General features: G+C 42.0%; 3 protein-coding genes across 17 annotated transcripts in view; 2 read left to right on the top strand and 1 right to left on the bottom strand.

The window, feature by feature from the left end:
* USP3 (ubiquitin specific peptidase 3) overlaps window positions 1–16,129 on the top strand; it is a 48,026-nt gene extending 31,897 nt beyond the window's left edge. For 4 of the 6 annotated variants that reach the window (XM_054077668.1, XM_054077666.1, XM_054077669.1 and 1 more), the window contains exons 5-15: window positions 912–993; window positions 2,703–2,785; window positions 3,668–3,781; window positions 4,411–4,524; window positions 6,689–6,835; window positions 8,738–8,844; window positions 9,009–9,089; window positions 10,029–10,147; window positions 10,313–10,426; window positions 10,541–10,608; window positions 12,180–16,128. In XM_054077668.1, the coding sequence (XP_053933643.1) occupies window positions 912–993; window positions 2,703–2,785; window positions 3,668–3,781; window positions 4,411–4,524; window positions 6,689–6,835; window positions 8,738–8,844; window positions 9,009–9,089; window positions 10,029–10,147; window positions 10,313–10,426; window positions 10,541–10,608; window positions 12,180–12,345 (1,195 nt within the window). In that variant the 3' untranslated portion in view covers window positions 12,346–16,128. Of the gene's footprint in view, window positions 1–911; window positions 994–2,702; window positions 2,786–3,667; window positions 3,782–4,410; window positions 4,525–6,688; window positions 6,836–8,737; window positions 8,845–9,008; window positions 9,090–10,028; window positions 10,148–10,312; window positions 10,427–10,540; window positions 10,609–11,099; window positions 11,177–12,179 lie in introns of all 6 variants that reach the window. The other 2 variants (XR_008451864.1, XM_054077665.1) reach the window with 2 other exon arrangements.
* A 31-nt stretch (window positions 16,130–16,160) lies between these two features.
* Window positions 16,161–25,835, top strand: FBXL22 (F-box and leucine rich repeat protein 22). Of its 4 annotated transcripts, none has more exons than XR_008451868.1 (3): window positions 16,161–18,498; window positions 21,216–22,869; window positions 25,709–25,835. XR_008451868.1 is itself a non-coding variant. In XM_009558186.2 (2 exons), the coding sequence occupies exons 1-2, from the start codon at window positions 18,164–18,166 to the stop codon at window positions 21,559–21,561; spliced, it is 681 nt and encodes a 226-aa protein (XP_009556481.1). In that variant the 5' UTR covers window positions 16,161–18,163; the 3' UTR covers window positions 21,562–25,580. The 4 variants fall into 4 exon arrangements, 1 of the variants encoding a protein (XP_009556481.1); XR_008451867.1 differs by lacking the exon at window positions 25,709–25,835 and adding an exon at window positions 23,906–25,580; XR_008451866.1 differs by lacking the exon at window positions 25,709–25,835 and adding an exon at window positions 23,521–25,580.
* The window catches only part of HERC1 (HECT and RLD domain containing E3 ubiquitin protein ligase family member 1), a 77,616-nt gene continuing 76,417 nt past the window's right edge, over window positions 25,781–26,979 (bottom strand). For 4 of the 7 annotated variants that reach the window (XM_054077658.1, XM_054077664.1, XM_054077659.1 and 1 more), the window contains exon 78: window positions 25,875–26,756. In XM_054077658.1, coding sequence (XP_053933633.1) covers window positions 26,571–26,756 — 186 coding nt within the window. In that variant the 3' untranslated portion in view covers window positions 25,875–26,570. Of the gene's footprint in view, window positions 26,757–26,979 lie in introns of all 7 variants that reach the window. The other 3 variants (XM_054077661.1, XM_054077662.1, XM_054077660.1) reach the window with 2 other exon arrangements.

Raw genomic sequence — 26,979 nt, 5'->3', positions numbered from 1 at the left:
ATGTCACTTCCTTTGCTGTAATATTAACGTTTCCATTATTTTCCATGCTGTTTTTGATGGGCTTCTCAGGTACGTAATGAGATGTAAGGATGGTTAAGCATAATGAGAAGTGCATTAATATTTTGGAAATGTCCAGGAGATCTAGCTCTTTGGGAGGTAAATGACACTGCAGAAGGCTTCTGTTGTGTGTAATGACAGTTTTTGAATATTTGGAGGGCTTTTTAATTTAAAAACAAAAAAAGAGAGAGGAAAACCCCCTAAAATCTGGAAAAAGTTTTTTCATATTAGATTAGAGAGAAGTCATAAACTGGTAGAATTGAGGGGCCAGTAATTTCCAGTGATATGGAAAAGGATAATTAATTGTTCTTATAACTTTGTATTAGTATTACACAAGTGTTATAACCTCATGTATTTTTATCTAAATAAGAAAAGTCAGTTCTAATACGCAAGTACTAGCACTCAAGGTTCTTTTGATGTTCAATAACTTTAATTTACCCTGATTTTTTTTGAGTTGTCTTTTTAAAGGCTGAGATGATTCTTGTGACAGAAATATTTTATGGAAAATTCTGTATTACCTATTTTTTTGAATAAGGAAAAAGATCAGTATTTGAGATGAAAAGTAGCATGACAATACAAGCACCCGTCAGGGCACATACTGCAGTATGCATAACATAATGAAATTAACTTGGACATTAGTATTGAAAATAGGATGTGCATCGGTACTCTGAGGGAGATGCAGTCTGTTTTAAGCCTTTGAAAAGCATATGTTGTAATTTGGAAGTTCTTGGCTGTCTCAATGACAACTGATGGCTGAGGTAATCACAATGTTAACCTTTGGGTGATCATATGTTGTCCCTTTCACACTATATTTTGTTTGTGTAGTAAGTTCTCTTTTAATTACTTTCCAACAGTTCAGCCTTTACATCAGACAGACATAGGAAAAGAAAACTATTGGAAAACTCATCTCTGAACAGCAAGTTATTAAAAGTAAATGTAAGTATGACGGATCTGGTACAGTGAGCCTAAGGTGTTTTTCTAAACCTGTTGAGGCTTATAGTTGGCCTAGACTTTGAAGTACGTACCCAGACTTTGACTTTCTCACCCGCTGACCACACGTAGAACAGCCCTTTCTCAGAAAAGAAGGTTCAGTATTCCTCTGCATTTTTGTTGACCTGGACTTGGAGCTTCCCTGTGCCTAAGAAGGGTTTCCTGTCAATGTGGAGCTTCAGGGCAGTTTGATCTTGCTGGGAAGGAGCTAATACCTATGGGGCTGATAGTAATTCTTCTTAGCGTGCAAGGGCATTTTGTGGTTTTGGTTTGTTTTTACAGTGCAGAAGGTAGAGAAGCAGGCACTGTCTCTTTCTAGGGTGATAACAGAGTAATTACTAGGAAAAAGGGAAAAACCAACATATTTTAAAAGATCTTAATAAAACTTGCTTTCAGAAGGAACTGTGGGCTATTCTGAAAGCCTTTCTCACTTTTATCTTCCTGCTATTTTAACTTCCCATCTGCAGAATAGCACTCAGCAGAGGATGATCCAGCTCTTGCTAGACAGCCGAAGGGCTACGTAGTTTGTTCCAGGCAAAGAATGCCTCAAACCAAATGTCTCTTGTGTATCACAGGGTTGAGGGAGTTTCTGATCTTCACTGGGGAGGGAGAGGGGAGCTAGTGACCTCACTCAACTGCAAGGAGTGGTAGAGCAGAGCTGTTACTGCTTGGCCCGTGGGGCTGCAGGACACCAGTGTAGTCAAAGCACTGGCCATCTTCAGCTGTGAGGAGCAATAACTTGGTTACGAACGGAAATTGTTCTCGAGAGGAGTGTGAATAGAAATAAGAGGGTGAGGTGGGAGCAAAGAGGTTGGTTGCTGTTTTGCAAAGTCTGCAGTGGTTTAGTTCCTTTAAAAACGTGCTACCTCCAGTCAGATTAGAGTCCTCTGAATGTGTTGTGTATGTGTAAATCGTAAATGCAGTACTGTCCACGTTTCTCTTCCCTCTCCACTCAGCCCCCCCTGAAAATTATTTGGCAAAAAGCAAGCTTGTCTGTGGGTGGCATTGCTCTAATCTGTTGAAACTTCTAGACTGTAAATGGTATATATTTTACTTCTCTTCATTCAACACGTGGCTTTTTCTTTGCACAGTCGAACTTGACTGTTCCTTTCCCAAATAAATGCTGTTGTCTGTCTTTTGAAAACCCTCCTGGCCGCCACAAATCCCCAATAAGACAGAAGGCTAGTGCTGGTGACTTAAAAATAACCTGCAGCCTGCCACACGCTCGTATTAGACATAGGACTAGACGGATAAAGATCGATATTTTCATTTTTTTGAAGGCAGCTTAGGGAAATTTCTGTCCAGTTCTCACTGAACATTATTGGAGTGTGTGTGTATATGTTAAGTACACACAAATACTTTGCCATGAAAGCCTCTGATTAACTCTGTGTTGTCTTAGTCTAGATTAATTTGCGCAGGTAAAATGTAGAGTTTTCTGTTGGCAGGAATGAGTAAGAAACAGGTTTGATGTCAAGGTGGAGCTTGAGGGCAGTTTGAGCTGGTGAGGTGGTTGGTTTGGCTTTGAAACTGCACTTTTCAAACAGGGCAATTTATTGCTGTTTAAATCTATGCTGATGTAACAGTAACAGCTCTGTGAGGAGAACGTGGGGGAGAAACGATAAGTCTTTCTTTAACTTAACTGTGCTCATTTCCAGGGAAGCACCACTGCCCTTTGTGCCACAGGCCTTCGGAACCTGGGGAATACTTGTTTCATGAATGCAATCCTCCAGTCGCTAAGGTACCTCTGAAGCTTTGCTTGCACCTCTGCAAGAGTGGTTGTGTGTTGTAGCATTAGGCAAGAAAATCTGGCAAGTTACCACTGTACAAAAGTGTACCAGGATTTGCAGGAATGGGTGCGTGCAGGTATCATGAAGTTGTGTTACACAGCGTGAGGGACTTCTTGTGATGCAGTGTTCCAGAGGAAGCCTGCCGTATCCTCAGCAGAAAAGGAGATTGCCCTTTTATGGCCGAGGGCCCTGGAACATCTTGACACAATGCTCATCCTCACTGTGAAAGCAGAGAGGGCGCTTGGAGGGATGAGATCACATGGAAATGAGTAGGAGCACTGTGGTGCTGGGGTGTTAGACCTCATTTCACTGCTACCAGGACCACCACTGCTCTGTGATTGTCCTGAAGTTTTGAGTTTGCCTACTTCACTGGGAGACTATGGAGTTGGGCTGTAGCTGGATGTATTGTTCTCCATTTTTGTTTCCATCTTTCCAGGCTCACTAGCAGGAGTTGAGGCACGTGTTTCTTACGTTTCATTACCGGGACTGCAGTAGCAGAGGTTGGGATGGGTAGGTGGGGGTAGGCATGGAATTAACCTCCTAAGAAGATGCAGTCTGGTTTGTCAGGGAATGCATTCTGATACCTCTGTCTGTCAGGGTATCTCTTAGTCAAAGCAGAGCCAAAATGTAATTAGTTCAGATAATTGAGATAGTGATATTTACAGACCTGCTCAGTTGTTTACAAAAGATGAGTATTTGCTGCGGTGTTTCTTGTATTTTGAACCTCTTGTCATTGCCATCCTCTACTGCTGCATGAAGTTGTATTTATGCATTTGTAATATACTCTTGTTCTCTGCCCTTTAAAGATTTAATTTGTTTTTCTTTTTCTCTAGTAACATTCAGCAGTTTTGCTGTTACTTCAAAGAGTTGCCTGCTGTGGAGCTGAGGAATGGGAAGACAGCAGGCAGGCGAACTTACCATACCAGGAGCCAGGGGGATAACAATGTGTAAGCTTGTTAGCACTGAACTTCATGGCAAGCGGCAGCTGCTTGGGTAGCAGACCCGCTATACGCTTTCAGTATTGCAGAATCATAGAAAAATAATTCACGAGGGGACAGAGTAATGGAAAAATAGAAGGCTATACAAAAGAAGACACTTGTATTGCTTGCAGTTTGCTCGTATGGGTCTGGTGCTGCAGGAGGAAGCATGCAGATACAGCAGAAAGCACTGGAGTGTAACTGAATTTAAAGTAAGGTTAGGAATTGGTAGTTCTATGTACTCCAGACATTACATTACTGTATTACAGCTAAAATAGGGTCCTGGGGATGTGTCTGCAAGTGAACATCCTAAAAAAGTTTGTTTGAGCAAATGTTAAAGGGATAGTGGTAGGAGAGTCTGCAGTGAAATGGTGAAAGGTGGATAGATTTCCAGTTGAGTCCTCAGCAGATGAAATGTGACTCTCTCCAGCATTATGGGTGCGATTTTGAATATAAAATCTGGACATAAAAGGTACTGGAAAGGATATTTACTCAATCATTACAATCTTAACCAAAGTAACCCCTAATATTTGTACTGTTGAGCTAGTAAACATGTAACACAAACCCATATAAATCACCAGCTTTTACTTTCTTTCCAGTTCACTGGTGGAAGAATTCAGAAAGACACTCTGTGCTTTATGGCAAGGAAGCCAAACTGCATTTAGTCCAGAGTCTTTATTTTACGTTGTTTGGAAAATCATGCCAAATTTTAGGTAAGTTTTGTAGAATAAGAACAGTATTCTTGATTGCAGGCTTGTATTGCTGGTGTCCTGTTCTGAAATTTGCTGAATCCGCGGGATGCATTCTATGTAGATTTCCCATGTGCCCACAAATATGCTTTGAAAAGGATCTTCGCTTTGATCAACAGTTTTGTGTTTGTCAGTAGTGCTTTTTTTTGCCCAGCCTTCTACCACATGCTACATGTAGCAGTGTTGGAGAGGAAAACAGTCTCAAATACTAAAATAGTAGTAGTTGCACTTTAGAGCCAGTGCTCCAAGTGGCAGAAGAATTATGATAATGACTGGTAGGTGAGTGCCAAGTGCACGGTGTTGACAGAACCCAAGCTTGGCTGCAGTGAGAAAGTGATGTAGTCAGATTACAGAAGGCACAGCACCTACAAGCCTAATTGCAAATATACTGGCTGAAACTTCCTTGATTCTCTCAAAATATTCTAGTCACCAGCTGGACGTTACATAAGGGCTATAAGGAAAAGTCTTGCACACAATAGGCATTTTGTGCCCATACTGAAACAAAAGACAATTAAAAGAAAGGGAAAAAGAAGGGTACCCAAGTAAATTGAAGTATCATTCCTCTCAAAGGTCTCCCTGTCCTGGCCCCTGAACCTCTTTCAAAGGAGCACTGAAACCTGTTAGGATATTTTGTGATGAAGGTAAGTTGCTCCATGTTCTCAGGTAGTAAAGATGTTCTGTTCTCTGTTACATCTCCAGCAGTGCTGAAAAGATGCTGTGAACATGTCACTTGATGAGTAACCCAAATAACACAAATCTGTTTATTCTCTTCTTCACACTGCCAAGTACATTTCACTTGGCTTTTGAGAATCAAGGAAGTTTAATACCAGTAGCTGAAAGCAGCAACCAAAACATTGTAGGCAAATGAACGTCACCTGTAATGTCCTTGAACAACTTCCCTATTAGTGTCTGCTGTAATTCCTGTTAGACTAAGTGAGAAACCAGTTCATTAAAGTTCCTCAAGCAAATTTTCAGCACTGTGGGTTTTATCACAGTTTTAAAAGAAAAAGTGCTCTTTGTTGGGGTTCTCCCGCTCCCCTTTGTATTCCCAGTTAGCTGAGAACATGTCCATGATTAATTGCTAAGAGACCTCATTAAATCACATGGAGAAGAGAGTCAGCTGCTCCGTCGATCCAGCTACCACGTGATCAAAGGCAAAATTTGAATTTGTTCAGTACTTAATTGTGTATTGTAAAAACTAATGATGCAGTAATTCTTGTTCTGTGCTTCTTGTGAGAGTGAGAGGAGAAGGTGGATGGACATACATGTGAAAGAAAGCTGGAACCACTAGCACGTTAACAGGATACCAGTCACTTTGGCTTGTGCTTACAAAGCCTGAAGTGATGGGGCAGGCACAGGAAACTATGTTCTATAAAACCTAGTTGGAAACCTGGTTTAATTGTTGTCGCCCAAAGAGATTTCAGTTGTTAAAGGCAAGTTATCCTTGCCTCCAAGGATTGCAAGTGCTGTCCTTCTTACAGAAGGTAGCAGAAAAACCTGCTGCTGTCACATGCTGTGGCCTTCTGTCTGATATTGTGCACAGGGAGTAGAGAATATCGTTTATGGTTCCTACAAGCCTAAGTGGAGTCTGTCTTTTGAATCTTACTGGGATAGGATGTCAATACAGTGACCATAATTGAGAGTAGTTTTAAAGTAGGGATGAACAGTAGGCTGATTGATAACAGTTCTGGGGAGGCACTAGTCAAATAGGACCAGTAACAAAGAGAAAGGAGAAATGCTTTGTGTATATGAGTCCTAGGATGTTACTAGCACAGACTGAGTTTGGGGAGGCCAATTAACGTTAACCAAGACAAGAGCAAATGTGATGTCTTTGCTGCTCCCTGTTGTTTTCTGCGAAGCCTCTTCCTATTTAAAATGTACACACCTAAATGTTTCCTCATCCTCAAAATGAGACACGCAGAGCGCACGTGAGCTGTGAAGGACCTAAATCATTTAGTTTGTCTAGACATAGCTGTATGTGCTACTTGGAAAACTGTATTTGGTACAAAATATGTATGTTTGTGCAAAGCCTGCTCAGTATTTAGTTAAGCATGGGGCGCTTCTCTCAACTGACCCTGGTGCTTTCTGTATATCTGGTGATTTTGTTGCTGTTTCCTTTTCTTTTAAGGGGATACCAGCAACAGGATGCCCATGAGTTCATGCGTTACCTTCTGGACCATCTACACCTGGAACTCCAGGGTGGCTTCAATGGTGTTTCCCGTTCAGTAATTTTGCAAGAAAATTCTAGTCTGTCTGCAAGCAGCAAATGTTGCATGTAAGAAGTGTTTTTTAATCTCCTCAAAATCTTCGTGCCTTTGTGTGTGTCTGTGCAGTGGAGCTGACGTTCCAAATTAATGGTCCTTGATTAAGTTCTCTTCAGTGCCCCTAGAACACTAGAAATGACAAAAGCTGCAGGTTAAAAAGGATTAGAATTCTGTGGGATGCACTTCCTTTCATAGGTGTGGGTGTGCATACAGGTTAAGCTGTAAACGTATTTTCATTCATTAGTCTTTCAGGATTGAAAGGAAGAACTCTGTATTTTTTGTTTTGTATCCATATAGAATTCTTTGTTAAGACAACCTCATTGTCTTAGGGTGACAGATGGCCTGAATGGTACAGGAGCAAAAAAATACGGCCAAGTAATTTGTAGGTTTAAATTGTCAGCAGCCCTCCTGGATTGTGACAAGCACCCAAGTGACCAATGCAGTTACAGTTTGAAGTCAGCTTTCCTGCAGATGGTCTCGCTATATTTGCATATCACTTGACAGTTAAAGCTGTTGCTTTTTTTTCCTGGTAATTTTGATTTTTATGTTGTGTGTCTTGAAACAGAGGTAATCTGTGCGTTTCACTCCTCTTTCTGTACTTCTCAAACTACTGTTGTTGCTAAATTCTGGCCCAGGTGTTTTTTCTCTCAAATTTAAACTCGCAGAGAAAACATTTTAATTTGCTACAGAAAAGAATGTTAAGTCAGGTCAGCCTGCACATGTGGTCGGTCCCCAGGTCCTTAGGTTCCCTATTTAAGAGATGAGTGAATTTTCCCTTCCTGTACTGATTAGAACATAGTAAACAGGTCTTAGAAATGCAGGATTTTATAGTTGCTTCATTAGGGAAAGCCTAGAGTTTGGACTGTGCTCTTTATTATATTTAGGTTGCTTTGCCACAAAAAATTGCCACAAAACAGTCCTAAAACGTTCTTAGAATTTAAATGTATATGAAAACTAAACCAATTTCATTTTGTCAACATTTTGGATGTCAAAACCCAGAGAGAATTTAACCTTTGTTCACGTATCTACTGTAAATTTACCTTGAGAATGGCTGTTCTAATGCATGGGGAGGTGGAGTAAGTGGCCTTCTGTCAAGGGCAAATTAAGGTCACACACACGTAAATGCCTACAGCGAAGCAATAACTATGCTGTGAATGCTGTCTTCTTCAGCGGCAGTTTCTTTGGGTAGCCATTTCCTTCTGCTCAACAAGCAGCGTTCAGATGAACTGTGAAGATGTAGGTGGGGTGCAGATAAGCAACACAAGTTTCTGCAGGCTTGCAGTGTCAGATCTGCAAGCACAAACTTGCGAGTTTAGAAGTTGTATAATAATATAGCTTTAAAACTTGGGGATTTTTAAAATGGGACTGTGAGAAGTCACTCTTGCAAAATCTGCGAACAAGATTAGAGAGCGATGAAAGCATCAAGAATGATGATGCATATTGCTTATCATATATTAACGCAACTTAGACTGTCTTGTGGATTGAAGTGCAGAAATACACCGTAGGAAGTCAAAATTACTTGTAACAAAGAGTACAGAATAAAAACCCAAAAATTGCTCAACCTACCTAAGAGGGAAGAATTATGGTTTCAGAAACAGCCTTAATGCCAAGGTTAAAATACTGTACCCACTCTGCTATAGAAATGCAATCAGCTGGAGTAGTTCCAACACTGAAATTCTGAGCATCGCTTAGAGTGGATGTGGTTCACACTTCCATCAGGTATAAGATGAAAGTATTATAGCAGCTACATACTTGCCCTGTGTGGGGAGAGTGAAGGCCGGGTGATGAACTCGGTCCCTGTTACATGGGTGAGACCGTTCCGCCTGGTAGCGGTGAGTAGTCAATGCGTAATAGCTACTGAAAATTAAGCTTGGACATTCTGACTGACTTCACCTCTGATGTGGTTTGTCTAGAAACGGAGCGTCTACTGTTGTCACAGCCATTTTTGGAGGTATTCTTCAAAATGAAGTCAATTGCCTAATATGTGGGACTGAATCTAGAAAGTTTGACCCATTCCTAGGTAAGGTGCCTCTTGTTTCAGAATACCAAGTGACTTAAGGCAGAAAAATAAACCTGAAGCTTGGTGCATTTAGATATCACATGACTGGACCACACTGTAGACTGAAAAGATGAGGTATTGCTTTATTCAGCCTCCATTTTTTTTTTTAATCTTTGTTTTTCCAGACCTTTCGCTAGATATTCCAAGTCAGTTCAGAAATAAACGTGCTAAAAATCAAGAAAATGGACCAATGTGCACACTACGAGGTAAGAGCGCTTGGACAATGGGATCCTTACCCGGACTAAGGGTCTATTTGTTTCAGAGGAGCCAAGCTTTCACCTGGCATGTGGCGGCACGACACACCCTATCTAATTTTATGAGATTCTGTGGTAGAAGGAGGCATAAGAGTAATTTTCCATGCGGGTTTAACCCCATCACTGTGTATTGACATGCTACTATGATAAACTGGGCCCGAGAAGTGCTTCAGGAAGTCAGCTAAATCTCAGGGAGGATCCCGGCAGAGGTTTTTCCTTGTAGTTGGAGTATTTGAATGGATTCCAGTCTTTTCACCAGCACTAACGTGCATTGTTGGTGCTGGCATTTGCTAAGCTCCTGTACGTCTAAGTAGGTGCCCCTGGTGCGTGGGAAGGTTGGCTCTTGAACATTCGGCTTTTTGAACAGCATCAATACGACCCCACCAGGGTGGGCAGCGGTGCTGCTGTTGACTTTGCTGATTTTTATAGATCTGTGCATATACTTGCTGCAGACTCTGAAATATCAACCAAAACACCGTTATTTTTCACTTTGTACCAAAAACCAAATCAGCTTTTAAAAGTTGAATGTTCTTCATTAGAAAATTAGTTAAGTTTCTTTTGAAAACAGTTGTGCTGGATGTTGGACAGGGTCTTGTTTGGAAAATGGAGATTTTGTGAATGCCTTTTTTCCTCTTGAACTGTGTATAGCTGTGTTTCCAAGAACAAGGAGTGCTGCATGTTACAACGTGTTATTGTATTGAAACTTACTATTACACAGCTTTTTGCTGCGCGATGTATATAATTACCAGAAGGACCACAGCAGATAGGTACACCTTCTCTCTACTGTTGCATTTGTTGTATTTCATGTTACAAAAATCACTTGATGTCATCTTGAAGCAAGTTTCTTTATGTGGGTGTTCGTTTTTTTTCCTCTATCTTGTTCTTTTTTAGATTGTCTTCGCAGTTTTACAGACCTGGAAGAACTTGATGAGACAGAGCTCTACATGTGTCACAAATGCAAAAAGAAACAGAAGTCCACCAAAAAATTCTGGATTCAGAAACTACCAAAGGTTGGTATAGGCATGAAAAGAGGCTGTGTGGCAATCTGTCACAGAAATGACAGCTCCACCCTCAGTTGGCCAACACCGTACCCTCCCATAGGCTGTTGATGTTGTCTGGCACCAAGTTCAACCTCTTCTTCTGATGCATCCATAGTTTTTGTTTTAATCCTGTAGGTGCTATGCTTACACTTGAAGCGATTTCACTGGACAGCATATCTGAGAAACAAGGTCGATACCTATGTTGAGTTTCCCTTACGAGGCCTAGACATGAAATGCTACTTGTTAGAGGTATGAAGACTCACCAGTACACTCTGTAGAAATTTGTTCTGTGACATATGTCTTTATTACAAATTACAGTAGGTGCTATTGAGAACTGAAGAGTTTTCTGTTTTTTAACCCCAGCCCGAGAACAGTGGCCCGGAAAGCTGCCTGTATGACCTTGCGGCTGTCGTTGTGCATCATGGTTCTGGGTGAGTACCTGGAGTAAGCCTGCTCCTGGGGAAAGACCTTCTCCCCACTGAAGTACAGGCAGACTTAATGAAGGTTGTTCTGTCCCTAGTGAATGTCTGTATTTTACTGGTGGAAATAAGAAGTAATTTATAAACTTATGTGGAATTAAGCTGAATTAATTTCAGGCAGACGTATGCAGTGATTCCTGCAAGTGGCCACTGGCAGGCCTTGGGGATGGTCACTACAAGTGCGAGACATGAGGATGAAAATAGCCTGGTTCCCCTAGGAATGGAAAGCTCTAAACCAGAGCGTGAATCAAGTGAATTAACTTCTCTAACGCCCCATTTTGAGATTCTGAATACAAAGCAGAAATATCTTTGCCTCTTTTATTCACTGTGAAAGGCGCATGTGCATTTATGCTAAGAGTGTGTGTGTGCATGTTTGGAACAACTGTAGAGTTAAAATTGGCACAGTGAAAGCAATTACCCTGTATTTACCTTCTCTCCTACAGGAGTGAACTTCAAAGGGAGTGCTAATAGGCATGCCACAAGGCTGGCTAGTGCTCGTAGTCTGAAGTAAAGTTGCTGGGTGGGTTTTGTTCTTTCCTTTTCCCAATCCTGAATGGATTTCTTGAGAGTAACAGTAGCAGGGACACGACAGTGGTCTGTGTTGAGTGAAATGTGTTCTTGTCTTTGAGGCAACTGCTCTATGGATGCGAGCTGTGAAAGGAGTTACCCTAAAGGAACTAAACCCTATTAATCAAAACCTTGTTGATACTTGAATTTAATTCAAAGATGGTATGAAACAGTGGCTCTGTCCAGAAAGCCTTTTTTTCTTTTGCTTTCTCCAGAGGAATGGTCTGGACTCTTAAAAAAGCAAGATTTAACTACTAAGGGCAGCCCTTGTAGCACCATAGTGCATCTGACTGGTGCTTCACAGTCATAGGAAAATTGTATGGACAGCAAAGGAAAGCTGGTCATGATTAGAATGGATTTAAGATGGTTGGAAACATTGAGCTTCTGTTATAACACGTAAGGAAGCAAAAGCAGGCTTTATCTTGGGGTGGTGGGGTAATGAGAATTGATGGGTGTGTAATTCTGGGACGGTAGATTCAAGAAATAAGGCTCCAACATGTGGAGCTGTTCAAGATGAACCTGAAAATTTTTCTTGGTATTCTGGGATTAGTTTTGCTGTGAGTGCTTTCGATTCTGTTTAGACTGTGAGTTGCGCTAGACAGAAAGGGGGAAGATTTTTGAAAGTAAGGCATTGTGATATTTTTATAGCTAAGTTCAGTGTTGTGAGAAGCCTCACTTGCACAAAAACTATGTGATTCTATTAAGCTGATGTAAAAAAACCTTTCAACTCATCCCAGTAAATGATTATTTTACTTAATGTAAAACTTTAATTTGGAGAACATGGAGCCCCACAGATTAAGCAGAGAAGCATCTTGCAGCTGCTGTGGAGGGCTATGGGTTCCTTTCTTCCTCTGGTTCCTGGAAGCCCGTTAGCCCTAATAGGAAATGCATCAGTGAATGAGGTGGCCTGTCTCCTTCTGACTGTCCTTTCTTTCCCCGCCTCCCCCTGCTGACAGTGTTGGCTCTGGACATTACACCGCCTACGCAGCTCACGAAGGCCGCTGGTTCCATTTCAACGACAGTACTGTAACGCTGACTGACGAGGAGACTGTGGTAAAGGCCAAGGCCTACATCCTCTTCTACGTGGAACGGCAAGCCAAATCTGGATCAGATAAACTTTAATACCTCCTTTTTAAGTCTCGCTTATCAAGTCCACCGGACAATACATTTCCATTTTTCCATAATACTTGATCCAAGACTATTAATTTCATTGTGCACTTTTCAATTTCCTCTTGTGGGTTTTAGTTTTGTTGAATGGTAGCATTTGACTTACTGAACTTGGACACAAACTAACTTTTTTTTTTTTAGTTGTACCAGAAAACCTCAGCAGATTTTGATTTGCTGCTTTAGTTGTGATAACTCGATTTTTATATATATAGTTTCATGAAATACTTAGTTATTTGACTTTTTTATATTAATGTTTTCAGTTCTCACTTTCTAAAGGCACATTTACATCAGAGAAGCTTTCTATCCTCCTTACAAGCAAGATAAATGTGCTTCTGATTATGAAGAGCAATACAACTTTATGCTGTTCTCACAGCCATTACATAGATATGATTTAATCTCTTTAAATTGAGGAATTGTTTGCACGTACTATTTTCCCTCGTGCAAGAAACTAAACAGTGACCTCTGAACAATCGTTCTTTGTCTGCAGAAGAGAGGAGATGTGGCATCTGCTTAAATAGACCAGGTAATTGCTGCTATATTGGTGTGTATTCAGGCTGCTGACTTTCAGGAATCATTGTAAATAAACAGTTGGTTCAATTGTATCTATACTGCAGTTTAATTCAAGTATTCTCACATATGTTGTGCCCTCCCCCTTTCAAATTTACAAGTTACCTTAAAATATACACGTCTAAATTGTGTGGAGATGAATGTTCTTTTAACCGAACCCAAATTGCCTTAGAAATCTCATTTTAGACTGTCATCCTGAAATTTGATCACACTTGCTTGCAAACTTGGTGACTTCCTTGCAGAGGGTCCCCAGGCTTTTTGCATGGCGGGTGTTTTACTAATTCAAATGCAAACTAAAGGGAAGATGCTTAGTTTTGCAGCAGAGCGTGCCTGATGGGAGATGAGGAGCCGAGGGGTCTTGTTGAGTGGAGCAGGCTGAGCTAGCTGGAGGAGTTAGGCATTGGCCCAATGTGGGATCTTAATTTACAGTCTCCAGCTGAGCACTGGAGGTACGACAGTTTCGAAAACTTGGCTGTGTAATGGAGAAATGGCTTCTGTTGAAGAAAAACAATTAAATTTTAGCTGTGCTGCTGTCCTGGGGAGGGAAGTCAGCTAATAGGATTTTAAAAAGGTGGACAGGAAAAGCAATATTGCAAAAACCAGGACTCCCCCAAATTTGACAAATGCTACATTTCACTTCCCTTCCCCTCGCCCATCCTTTATGGCAAGTCACACAGTTGTGATAACAGTAAAATATAGTAGTCTGAAGTATAGTAACACAAGAACTCAAGTAAAACGTGATCACCTCTTTAGTTAATGCTTCTGGAATACAGATTAGACCACAGCCCAAGCTAATGCATTAGGAGTAGGCCTCGGTTCCCCTGCTGCGGGTCACCTGCCAGCTGTATGCTGACAAGCATAAAAAAATCACAATCAGATCATTTCTTAAATATCATTCTTTGTAGCTTTTTCACAGCATCTTCAACCGGGAAAGGGAAAAATTGGCTTAATATGAATCGGCAGAAAGCATTCAGCATTGCTAATGGTGTATGAATATGTAAACAATACACTAGTTAATGTATTGAATAATAATCATGAGCCTTTAAGTGACATATATAGCAATGTCTTCTTTTACCTAAATTAAGCTGAACAATAAATAGAAATATTAATTGCTTTAAATCATAGATAGTTTGTCACCTACTATTTCTGCGTTTCTTGCAGCCAGAGCTTTTCTTCTAATCATAATCGGTCGCTGTTAGCATTTAGGCAAAAAAGGGTATCTGACAGACTTCATTGCGGTGGGGGGCAGGTGGTGGTCTTCGCACGTGACAACCCTGAGGGGCAGCCTTGCTGCTTGCAGTTAGTGGGGCAGTTAAGTAGATTCCATCTATAGCTGCATTTTGTCTGCGTGCTACTTGGATTGGATTGTGGTAGAATTTTAGTTTAGAGAATATAAAGCTTAAAATCTACAACCAGCTACGGGCCAGAAAAACAGTTTAACTTCCAGTAGGCAGGTGTGTACAGTGTTCTTGTAAACCAGTGATGTAAATGTGCCTTTCTGAACTTTAGAAACTTAATTTTGTAGTCTTCAGCAACATTCACTTATTTTAAGCAGCTTCCAATTCTCCCATTATTTTTTTTGGGTCATAGCCGTGTTCTTGCATCAGCGTTTCCCTTCAGTAACGTTTGCTCTGTAACATTAAGGTCTTGGCAGGGGTACCCAGCGTGGTCCATCGGCGACACGGCCACGGGAACACAACACAATCAGGTTGACCTTGTTCCTGCAGCAGGCGGCGATAAAGACACAGCCATAGGCTTTGCTGGAACAAGCACTTTGTAAATCCTTTCCTAATTTAACTTACTCCCACTGCAAACCCAGATGGACAGTATGAACAGTTTGTTGTGGCAACACAAGTATTTCTCTTCCTGGTGGAGAACTTCGCTTATCCACTGTATTCTATTCAGTGTGGTGTCAAAAAATAAGGTAACTGAGCACTGAACCAGTAATGTATACTGCACCTGGCCTAGTATTACATTTTTAACCTTACTTGTATATCCTATATTTATCTACTAGCTTGTAGGGGGGCGGGGGGAGATCTCATTTCATTTAAGCCAAATGTTTCTTTTCTACTTTAACTGCTCATCATAGTACACTCTATCTGGCAAGAATTTTTTTCTTGCCTGTGACTGCTCTGCAAGGAACAACTGCTCTCCACAGTTCAGACTTGCATATTTTTTTCACCAAAATTTGTCTGGTCCAAGGTTGTCCTTTTGTTTGTAATTGTTTAGCCACGTACACAACTGGAGATGAGATTTATGTAAAGCGGAAGTGCAGAACGCCAGCTCTCAGAACGCTTTAGTGTGGTGAGAAGGGAGCACCAAAACTCGAGGTGATTGCAGAGAGAGCTCCTTCTTATCGTACAGGCAGAAGGGGCTTTCGGGGGGGAGGGTAAGATGTCAGTGTGAGAACGGAGTTTAGAACTTGGAGAGAGGCATGGACAGTGGACTTGTATCAAGAGCGGGAGGCCAGATATGAGGATTTTGCTAAATCAACAGAAAGAATAACACGTGGTGGTCAAAAGTTTCCCCAACAATGTTTCATTACTGATGTGTCTGTGTCTTACTGATGAGGTAATCGGCACCTTGAAAACTGATTCCAATGTGCTTTAGGATATCCTCAAGTACTGTAGTGCCATAGTTGTAATTGTTTACCATTAAAATCTAGTGTGTAATTTCCAGTGAGGATTACTGACTGTGCTCATCTTGTGTGTTTCTGGAGCATTTCCAGGTTGAATGTGAATTCTCTCTCATTCACACAGTGTGTTTATGGAAAATGTGCCATTAAAGTGTCTCCTTTCCTTTGAAGATGAAACTCCTCTTGTCCTTCTGCAGGCTTGCAGAATGCTATTAGTGTAAATCCTTTGAATGCAGACAGCAGAGTATTTTAACTTGATCTGGGAAAACTAAAGAAAGCAAACTGAACTATCTAGCGCCTCTCCTACTACTTGGTGTCCAAACCCAAGGAGGACCTGACGCTCAACTGCGAAGGGCCTTGCCACCCCACAGCTCTTAATTCTTGTCCTCTGTATGGTCAGAGTCCATCCTTGCAACCTCGTCATTCACTTGGGGTTTTTCATACATACTCCTGTGTTTGTTACAACTCTGAGCCTCCGCTATTTATGCCTGCCCAAAAATGAAGGTAAGTTCTGAGCAGGATGAAGAGACAGAAGGAGAGTTATACAATACTGGTAGGGGGTGAAATCGCCTCCTCTGGTCCCCTCAGAGCACTCACCACAGCCTGTCTCTGAGCTGGGGGGGAGCAGGAATCTCCTCTCATTTCAAGGAAAATAGTAAACGCAGAGGATATGAAACCAAAAACCTGGCAATTGTTAAGCACAGCTTACCGGATAAAACAGAAAATTGCTGATTCTAAAGAATTACAGACCCACCACGGCCTTTTCTTGAATCACTGGGGATAAGCACACACGTTACTCAAACACAGAGAAATTAAACTAATTATTGCAGACTGCAAACAAATTTCAAATCTCGTTTTCCAGAGTTGAAGTGCCAACTGAATTCTCAGGGTAAGAAGGAAAAGATGAACTTTGGTCCCGCTGAGCCCTGTCAGAGATTGACACAAACCCAATTAAAATGTATAGGTACATAAAATCTCCCAGCTAATAAAAACATGCAAGGCACATCAAAAAGGCCTGTGGGGCTGTTTTGCTGTTACTACATTCAACTACCAAATAGATATTATTTTCCTGTACCAACACCAGACAGAAGATGGGCATAAACTGCCTTTTATCATGAGCATTTCGAAGTTCACAAACATAAGTTACAGGGCTGTTAACTGTTGCTTTTAATGCTAACCTGCCATTTGCTGTAGCTTTGTTTTTCTTCTAGGAAAGACTTTTCAGCCAGTGTCTCTCTTACTGGAAAACAAACACTTCTATTCCTAAAAACAATTCTATATATCCTTTCCCCACCGCACTACCCTGTCTGCGGTAACTGAACTAAACCTACAACATGGAACGGTACCAGAAAACTGGCAAAACTCAAGCTAATAGGAGACATCTATCAAAAGCTGTCCCTAGGTCTTCCTGTGTAGCGTTACTTTCCTCCTGCAGAAGGTGGGGAATCAGCTAGCTTTGTTTCTTCAAACGCAGGCAACTGCCCGTATGCCTGAGGCTTAGCATGTGAGGCTGGAGAGTGTCTGTGGGGAGGAGTGTGTGTTTGTGCGTGTCTGCGTCTGTGCGTCTCTCTGCGAATGTGTGTCTTTGTGTTTGTGTGTGTGCACAAGTGCAGGTCGAGGTGTGTGTGTGCATCTGTGTCTGTGCACTATGTGTGTTGCATCTCTGGCTCCGTGCATGTGTGTGCCTATGCCTCTGTGTGTATGTGTGCATCTGTGTCTCTTGTGTGCATGTATGTGTGCCTCTGTGCCTGCACACATCTATCTGCGTGTTTTGGGGTGGCTCTGTGTGTGTCTGTGTTTCTCGTGTTGTCTGTATGTGCAGGTCTGTTTGTGTCAGGGCATCTGTGTATGTCGATGCATGTCTGCATCTGTGTGTCTTGTCTCTGCGTGTGTGCATCTGTCAGTGTCTGTGCATGTTGTTTTAGTGTATCTTTCTTCGTCTCTGCATCTGTGTGTCTGGGGGAGTGTATTTGTGTGTGTCTGTGTGTCTCTGGTTCTGGCTGGGGGGGATGTGTCTGTGTGTGTGCACATGCTTGGAAGCACTCACAGCATTTTTTAACTCCTTTTGCAAGCTGTTCATTACTCAGTCTAACAGTCCTTGAATGTGACCTGAAAGTGCAGCCTCAGACCTATCAGTGAGCAGATCCAGACTAAAATTGTTGTAGACTGCAAAAACCAATCTGCTCAGAAAGCCGAATCCTCCACACTTGCGAGGCCGGCAAAGCTGCTCACTGCAGCCATAGCTACACCCCCTCCTCCTTAGCTCAGCACAAGAACTTTGCTACACACACTTCAGAAGTGCCTAAAAGGACAGTAATCCCTTTTAAGGAAGCATTCTGTGACAGTTGAGAGCTGTTAATCCACATGCCCATTCCACTCCCTTGTAGAAACACAACAACAGTTTCATGCCTGCGTGTTGCTTTGCCTTTCCTCGTTCTTAGCTTCTGCACCAGTTGTTCGCCAAAAATAAACACCATTCCACAACCATATATGTGCAACAGCCTTGGGGTGGCTGTGAGCCCCCGCCGGCACTGCCATTCTCCACCAGGCCAGCAGCCACGCTGACGGGCTATGCACATCACCCAGCTGAACCGGGAATGCCTCTTACATCTGTTTTCTTTTTTGGACAAAGATAGCAGGAAAAGTTTAGCAAAGACATGTCACGCGTTGCTAGAAGTGTTTCGGGATCCTTTCCTGTGGTCTTTGTTGAACTTCCACTCTCCAGCGGAACTAAAGAAGGATAACTTTCTCCTGGGACCTGCTTTAAAATATTTATCCATCTGCTGGTATTCAGAGAGAGTCAAGGTGTGTAACATTGAGGACTGGATGAAAAACCATTTCCAGAAAGACTTCTGTAACAGGCATCAACGCACCGTCAATGATTTTTTACTAGAAGTTTGCAACAGGTATGTTCTTTGGGTGTGAAACTCTACTGGAAAGGTTAACTGCCTTGAAATGAGAGAGTGGCGAGCTCTTTGCTCCACGCAGCCTACCTGCAAGGAGCTCAAAGTGCTCGAGTGCTCCATTTTGCAGTTTTAATATAGCATTAAATGGGTTTGATAGTTGCAATAGCGCGTGCTTCATACTGACCTTCCCGAAGCCTATTTATTCCTTTTTTAAAAAAAGAATTAACTATTAGTACAGGAAAATGCAATACTGCCCATTGCATTTCTGTGTGACTGAAACGTACTGTTCTGACAGCGCAAAGCACTGCGGGGGGAGGCCGAGAGGCACGATATGATTTTAAATAGTGAATGTGTGTCGCAACAAAGCCAGGTTCATCCAACGTGTTACTAAGATAATTGGTTTCATCCTAAGAAGTATTGCTTTTATAGTGAAAATTCAACTCTATCTTAACTCTTTATAAACTACAGTAAAGGAAAAGAAATTGCACTACTGCAGAGCAGCTCACCAGTTCTTACATCAGCTTTACTGCCACAAAGCAGCTCTAAGGAAAAAAACAGTGAAATTACATTAGGAGGAGGAAATGAGGCAGAGCCAGTGTGGGTGTTTCAGTAACGGTGAGGATGGCTGTGGTCCAGATTAGAGCTGGAAGGGGCACATCAGCCTCTCCTGAAACGGCACCTTTGTGCCGCAGGCTCAGCCGGGTGACACGGCTTGGGAGGCAGCGAGCGCTGTTTGGAAGTAACGACTCAAAAACCCCAACAAATTACAGAATACTGACAGGAGACACTGAATGAGAATCAGCCACACGGCAATCTCAAACCAAGGACTGAAACGTAGGTTCTGAGCAGAACACTAAGTTGCAAGTACAAAATTTCAGAATTAACTGTTCTAGAACAACTGAGAAACATTTTGGATTAATTAGCGAAGTATCCTTAGGAAGCACAGCAGTGTCTGCAAAGGGGGTGCGTGGGAGGAGGTGTTCTCCCATTTTAGCACAGGAATGTCTACCACGAGGCCACAATTAACTATTTCCATTTTGTTGCCCTCACAAATGAGGATTTAGAAGGCGGACCCAAGACCACAGCTCTGCAGAAATAGTTTGTGTGTCTTTCCCCTCTGCAGAATCCGTAACCCCAAAGTGGTTGCAAAGCTGCCTTGTAGGCAATCTCTCAAGTCCATAAAAATCCAGCAAATGTCTTTCAGGCTTACAGAGAATCGTTTCCACAAGTTAAACTGAACTCTAAAATACGAGTTTATATCGCCACTCACCTCCCCCCAATCCATTTTAGCCTTCCTAAAACAAGTTCCTGCCTTATTTTGCAGCAACCCCATTGAAAGCATTTCCATCCCAACAAAATTCCTAGCATTCTGTGCAAAGAACAATGCAAATTAAACCAATATCCAGCTTTTCTCTTAAAGTACTTTTATCCTCTAGCCCAAGCTACAAGAGGTGGCAGGTCAGAGCCTTTCTTGACCTTGCCTGCTTTAAAGCATTTGTTTTTCTAACTGGTCCTAAGTGAAGGAAGCATAAAAAAGCAAACCCTGCAGCTGACTTGCTCTCACTTTGCCACCTCTGCTCAAAAGGTGAAGTCAAGCAGCAGAGGGGGATGGGGTGGGGTGTAGAGAGAGGAATGTGCTATGGACCAGTGTTTACGGACAAAAGAACCTGCTGCAGGGATGGCAGAGCCCCTGCTTGCCTCCCTAAAACCCCGACAAAGGCCCTGAGCCCAAATCTTTAATGGAACAACACTGTCATTCTCACGGGATGGAGCCAGGCTAATAGTTCTGTCCAGAGCTCTGAGAAGGTCAATATTGGCACTGCTGTTATCATTTTTCCTGCAACAATAGAGGCCAAAAAGAGTCTTGTGCTAACAGAGAAACATTCAGCTGCGTTTAGCTAAGGCTACAGGAAGCTGAACTGCTGTTCCCCAGAGAGTGGTGTGAGCCAGCAGCCACACGCGGGGTACAAAAGGCTTTGCAGGTGGGTGCACGAGGGTCCTCGCAAACACGCCTGCTCGGCACAGCAGCGACCAGTAACTGGTCTGCTCCGGGCAGCGCGGTTCATCAGCCCCCCGGGTCGGGACAGGCCCCTTCTGTGCTTCTCCAGCTCTACCCAAGCAACACAAAAGTAAGCTTCATTAATTTACTGCGTCATTGATTGACACTAGAGTTCTCACCGGTTTCAATGATTTGAAGGAAGGCTGAACAGTTGTGTGGGGTTCAAAATCAACACAGCTCATGTTTTGGCACCTATGCAGTACGTCCAAGGAGCTGAAATATGCTCATTAATTCCCATAAAATCAAAAGTGGGAGTGTCTTACTTGCCCACACTCAGCATGTTCACAGAGCAGCCTCTTCAGTCAATTGTCCTCAAATTCATCCTGACTCGAATCTCATCTCTACTGGATTTTCCCCATTCAACTCTATAAGAAAAAGCAATGCAGCTGCAGCTTAAACAGGGATCCACATCCCCTTTTCCACCACACCAGCCGAGCTATACATGTTGCCACCAAGAGAAAAAGAAGGTAAGTTGTGCGATTAGTAAAGCCGAGCGCCAAGATCTAGGTATATCCCCATCCAGTCACACCTTCTTACTCTTCCTGCTGGAAGAGGAGGTGTTTTTCTAACCTTCATATTTATTCTTGACAACGCTAGTTTCTCCAAGCTCTATTATTTATTTCCCCCCTCATCTCACCTGTAACTATCATGATTTCAGATGTCCAAACCTGATATCTTTGACCCTTTCTGGATGCGGCCACGTTACAGACGATTGCATCTTGCTGCTTCTCAAGAGCTGCCCAAACCTCAAGACACTCAAACTGGAAAACTGTGTGCGGATCACTGACCAGACTCTAGAAGCAGTGACCCTCTATGGGGCATCGCTGCAAACACTCCATGTGGATTTCTGCCGGAACATAACACAAACTGGTCTAGAGAGAGTCAGGGAAAAATGTCCTTCGGTAACGCTGAGAGCAGAGAGAAGTGCAAACATGATTCCAGACAGTAAGCCAGAAAAGAAGCTGATGCTTGAAAAAACATCAAGAAAACTGGTTCAGCTTTAAGTGCAACTAATTTTATGAACTCAGTCAAAGCAGGTATTTTACCTTGCTTCCTCTCTCCTCCTGGGGAGTCTTGCTTCAATGAACCAGGGCTGCTTTCCTGCTTTCTGGTTTAAGTCCAAACAAATGGCTGATGGGTTTTGTAAAGCTGCACTAGGAAAAGGCACGAACCTCCACTAGGACAGCGTTAAGGAAAAAAACTGTTTCCTTGCTGTTGTTGTTTGAAACTGGAATACCCTGCGTTGCTGTCACAAAATGCAAAACTGCAATTTTGGTACCCCATAATTTTGATAAGAGGAATGCACAAAAGAAGCAGCGTTCTTTTATTGATGTAACATAATAATTTGTCAGAGTTCAATAAACTTGATGGTATTTAACAAAGATTTACAGTGGCTTGACAAGGTGACAAGATTCAGTAAGTCTGATGGCAAAGTTCACCCTATTAATTACTGCACAGAAGAAACATACAAAGGAAAATGGAGTTAGAATGATTCACAGAGACCAGAGACAAAGCGTAAGGAGGACTCTCCCCGTTGAGTCATGAGATTCAGAGCGGACTCTCTTGCTTTCTAAACTCTGGTGTAATGGGAAAGGGCACGTAGCCACAGCAGATAGAGCTGGGGTACTTGTATGATCTACAAATGTGATTAACAAATTTCTGTTCAAGGATTTATCCATCTGGGCATTCCATTGGCTAAGGGTGATAACCACACCATGTAAGATCTTGCAGCAAAAGCAGAGCACCTGACAACCCTTACTTCCTCAGTAACATTTGTAGCTGGTGTGTCAGGCTTATTTATTAAAGGAGGGACGCTTGGCAATGCGCGCAAAACACTGCTCGACTCTTTGCATAATGTGCTTTGACAAGATGCACAAGCTGACATTAAAGGAAGTACAATGTGAACAAATGCGAGTTACACAATTAACCTAAAGGAAAAGACAATGATTTGCAACCTATTTGCAACCTGCAGCTTTAAATGCTAAACTAGGATCACACTGCAGTACAGACCTTATCAGCACTGGTTTCTCACGGTGGAGCACAAAACAAACAGCTATTTTCATCCCAATCCACAAAGCTCTCACTTTCCTGCATGCTGCTCTGCTACATGGAAATGAAGTATTTTTTAATGAAGGGTTGCTACAGCACTGTCTACCAAATCTGACACCAAGTCTAGCACCGTTGTAGCCTGCTCTATAAAATTTGCCTTGATACAACATACTGGAATTTGGTCATGGGATCCAGCGTCCAAGACTGGTAACAGTACATATTCCAGACTCTTCACACGCTTACAGATTTTGGCCTGGGGAAAGGTAAGCATCGCAGAGAGCCATCTTCCTGTGTCGGCTCTCCCTGTCACAGGTTTTACTCGTTGAGTCTCTCTCGGTGTAACAACGCAGTGATCACCTGGTTTCAATCGCTGAGGCTCCTGGTTGAGCTTCAGCACGCTTTTTTAAAAAGCACCCTGTCTCAAAGCCTGTGCTTTACCCTCTGTGGGAGAACGTTCTCAAATTCTGCTTTCCATTATTTCCCATTTTGTTTAGCAATTCTGACATGAATTCAGAACTCTGACTCCTAGAGAGCACATCATTACTATAATATGTAAGCCCTTTCCTGCTGACTCTGCGGCTGAACATGTATTTACCTTAAATCTCTTCCATTCAATACAATCGGTGGTTAAATCAGGCTATCCAGAACTCAGTTTCCAATAGAAGACCAGATGGAAATAGATGCTAAAACAGACGGCTGCACACAGACCAGTCTGACAAACTCTGGATCCTGAATGGTTCCAGCTTAAATCACAAAGACGACTATAGCAGTTAAGATTTCGTTTTAAATACAAACCTTACACAGAGCAGGAAAATACCTGAGAGTGTGTGTCCTTAAAGCAGATTTAGAAATATTAGCTTTTGGAAATACTGTTCTGTCTCACAGAACATCAAAGTTTCTGTTCCATTCCACAGCCGTTACTCAAGACGCTGTCAGTGCAGCCAGCGATGTGTGAACATAGGGATTTATTTCAACCGATACATTGTCTTTTGTTCATGTTGGAACAGAAAGAGAAGCAATGCGCTATCACAATTCCACTTGAAGCCAATCTTTATGGCAAGAGCAGTACTGTAAGACTGTATTTTCAATCAGTGTCTCTAGAAAGGTAAGTTTCAAACAATCTCAGCAGAAATATTTGAATAGACTACATTCCTAGGGCTTGTTCTTTTCTCTCCAAGAACTGATGAGGTAGCTACTGACTCCTGAAAACATCCTTGATGTGTTGTATCACAAGTGGAAAGAGGACTTTATGCCTCTCAACATAAGTAAGCATACTTCCTCTCCATCCTGCTTCCACAGATATCCTTTGGTACTCTCTAATTTGGCTGAGCTAAGAAATAAATCACTGCATTCCCGAAACTTGGTCAAACAAAGCTGAAATTCCAGAGAAATACTTGATCAGTGTGAGTATCATAAGAAATACCCAGATGACAAAGAAAATAACTTCATTATTGCATCTTCGCAACTCAGAGATATTCAACGGCACAACACTGTAATATTCTGGTATTTCATTAACCCATTCCTAAAACTTAAGTAGGACCTTTACGCACTGCAAAGGAACAGAACTGGAAGCACAGACAGGAACAACAAATGGCAATCCGAAAACAGCATTTACAACTTGGAAAGGAGATCACCAGGCCGAACAAACTTATTGTGATGTGGAAATTGGGATGTTGACATAATTCTTACCTTGGATACCCAGTTGGTGAAAAATGACCAATTTCACGTCTTGCTGACAAGCCAAAACAAGACAGGAATTCCGAAGACACATCAGTAAGCAAAGACCTTCTCTTGATGCCAGCTCTCTAAGCACTCTGTGATGAAAGACATCTCTGCAGATGTTAACACCTAGCAGATTTTCAAGTAGCTACAAGATATGGAAGCAGGCTTGCATCTGTCTACATATTATTTATGCCTTTTTTGCCAGTTTCTATCAGGACTGGTTGAGGGGAGCAGGCAGTTGTGGGCTGGGTTTTGTTCTACTTCATGGAGGGCCTTGGAACCCTTCTTGCACTTAGTTTCTTGGCCTACCTGTGTACAAATGTTCAAATTTGTATTATTTTTCTCCTCCTCTCCTTGAATGGGAGGTAAAATTTGAACACAACTGGCAAATAGATAGAATATTCAAAGGACAAACATAATCAATAAAAAGCAGTCTCACTTAAAGCAATCAAGCACAATCCTTTAATCAACATTTACCAATATCAACATCCCCTTTCACTTTCCTCTAAACTGCCTCCAAAAATACCCTCACAATCCGAGAAGCCAACCGCACAGTCCTTACCAGAATGATAAATGAAACTAAATCAGAATGATTTCAGAGCCCCGAGCCCCTCCTCTCCAAAACTGCTGAAAGCCTTCCCCCTAGATGTTTCATATTGCATTCTGGTTCCTGGTCACTGCTCAAGAACCTTTTCCGCCTTTTCTATGTGCCAACAACTACTTGAAAGAACTTTACCAGCTAAAAACCAGATCTGCTAATTTCTACAGCTGCCTATCAAGTCAGCCCTGCGGCCACTGTTAGCCGGCAGCCATATGCCAGCTCAGTCTCAACAACCAGGGAGCTTCCCTCCCAAACCCTGCGGACATCAAACAACCACATGTGAGAAAACAACAGGAGTTTCCACCCTCTTCTCCAGTTCAGACGGACCACTCTTCTCCCACGTGAGCTTAGGTTAGAAATGTTTTCACGCCAGCAGGCCCCAGGGCAGAGCAGCGCGTGACTCCCCTGGGGACAAACTGTCCCACCCTTTTCCTCAGCCCAGCCAAACCCTGCGCCTGAACACCAAGCAGCACCTGTAGTTTCACACAGATCACGGTTTTGATAAATACACCGGGGAATCCTCTATTCTTCAGCACTTCTCTAAGACAGGGAACAAAAACCTCTTTGTACAGCACCTTCGTGAGGCAGTCAAAGGCAAACGCTGCAGCGTAAGCCACTCCTGCTGATCAGAACCCATTGAGAGCCGCCAGGAGAGGAGATCAAACACCAGACATAGGAAATGTACTAACATCAAAGGCATAAACTAAAAATGTATGTAAAATCCATAGCCTGGACTACCACTGTCACTTTAATTTTTTTCTTTTTTGTACTCTGATCAGGCATCAACTACATCCATCTGAAGATAAAAAAGGATTTTTGTCTTTTCTTTCAAGAGAAGATTTAAATGTTTCTGAGTCAAGGTGGCGGCATGTTATTATTGCCAAGAAATACAACTCTGGAGGAGAAAAAAACTTAAATGAAAATCAAGAGGAACCAAGTACAAGATTCACTTGTATTGAAGCACAAGGAATAAATAGCGGTATACTCCAAAAAGCCAGTACCTCAAAGACATTAAGAACGCGAAGCACGGTACTACACATCAGATTCGTTGCAGATAAACATTTTACGATACTTCAAATGTCACATCCTGTCTGAACACTGCAATACTACAATTTCCTGAGAGAAAATATAAAAAGGCATTAAGACTGAGTAAACCAATCACAATTCACAAATGCGTACAAGCAAACAATTCTTGAATTTGCTTTATTTTTCTCTGCGTAAGGAACCCTGCACAGGCAATTCAAATTAAAACAAAATAAATATGTGAATATTCATGTAAAACTGTCCTTGCTAATGAACAATTATACACAATGTACAACTCTTCATGTTCACTGGGAGGGCTTACAAATGTACTATTCCCAACAAAAATGCACCAAAATGTATCCATGCAAACTTATCAAAAGTGACCAAAAAAGGAGAAAAAACTTACCGATCATAGTTTTTTGTTTTCTTTTTCCTTTTTTACAATCACAAAAAAATAAAAACATCTATTTTTTTGTTACATTTAGAGTAACTAAAATGTGGCCACTGTCTATTTTTATGCTCCTATAACATCTATGGTTACTGTAAAAGTATGTCAACAATGAATTGGACTTAGGGCACTATTTGTAGTGAAAGGAAGATGATTTTGTTCACAGAATGTTAATAATCTGTGTCTGAGCCCTCTGCATTGTCCACATTCCGTGAGAGCATGTAATTGTCCATATCTATAGACCTGCAATTATTGATTGCATAGCGCAAACGCTCTGCCATGATTAGTTGACTGGAGTAAGGTGGGAGCCTCAGTTGAAAGAAACAAGTCTGTGAGGTAGGCAAGCTGTCGTAAGGCTGTGGAAATGGATAAAAGGTGGAACACTGTTAAGTTGCGAAAGAAGCAAAAAATACAACATATCCATATTTCATTGTTCCCTCCCTTCCTCACCTCTCTCATTAAGTATTTTCACACTGTAGCTCCAATCGAGAAGCAGACTAGCCTCTCTTGTTTCATCCTTAAATATGTGCAAAACTACTGCATCTCCTGTTCTGTAAATAATTCAACCTGCTAAGGAAA

Source organism: Cuculus canorus, chromosome 12 (assembly GCF_017976375.1).
Source record: "Cuculus canorus isolate bCucCan1 chromosome 12, bCucCan1.pri, whole genome shotgun sequence".
NCBI classification, from domain to species: domain Eukaryota; kingdom Metazoa; phylum Chordata; class Aves; order Cuculiformes; family Cuculidae; genus Cuculus; species Cuculus canorus.
This window is presented reverse-complemented; position numbering and strand designations above follow the sequence as displayed.

Bases quoted from the DNA above. Each gene is read 5' to 3' on its own strand.
- FBXL22 (XM_009558186.2), top strand. From the start codon at position 18,164: ATGCACATCACCCAGCTGAACCGGGAATGCCTCTTACATCTGTTTTCT. The intron at 18,499-21,215 runs GTATGTTCTTTG...TCATGATTTCAG, and splicing joins TTACTAGAAGTTTGCAACAG to ATGTCCAAACCTGATATCTT.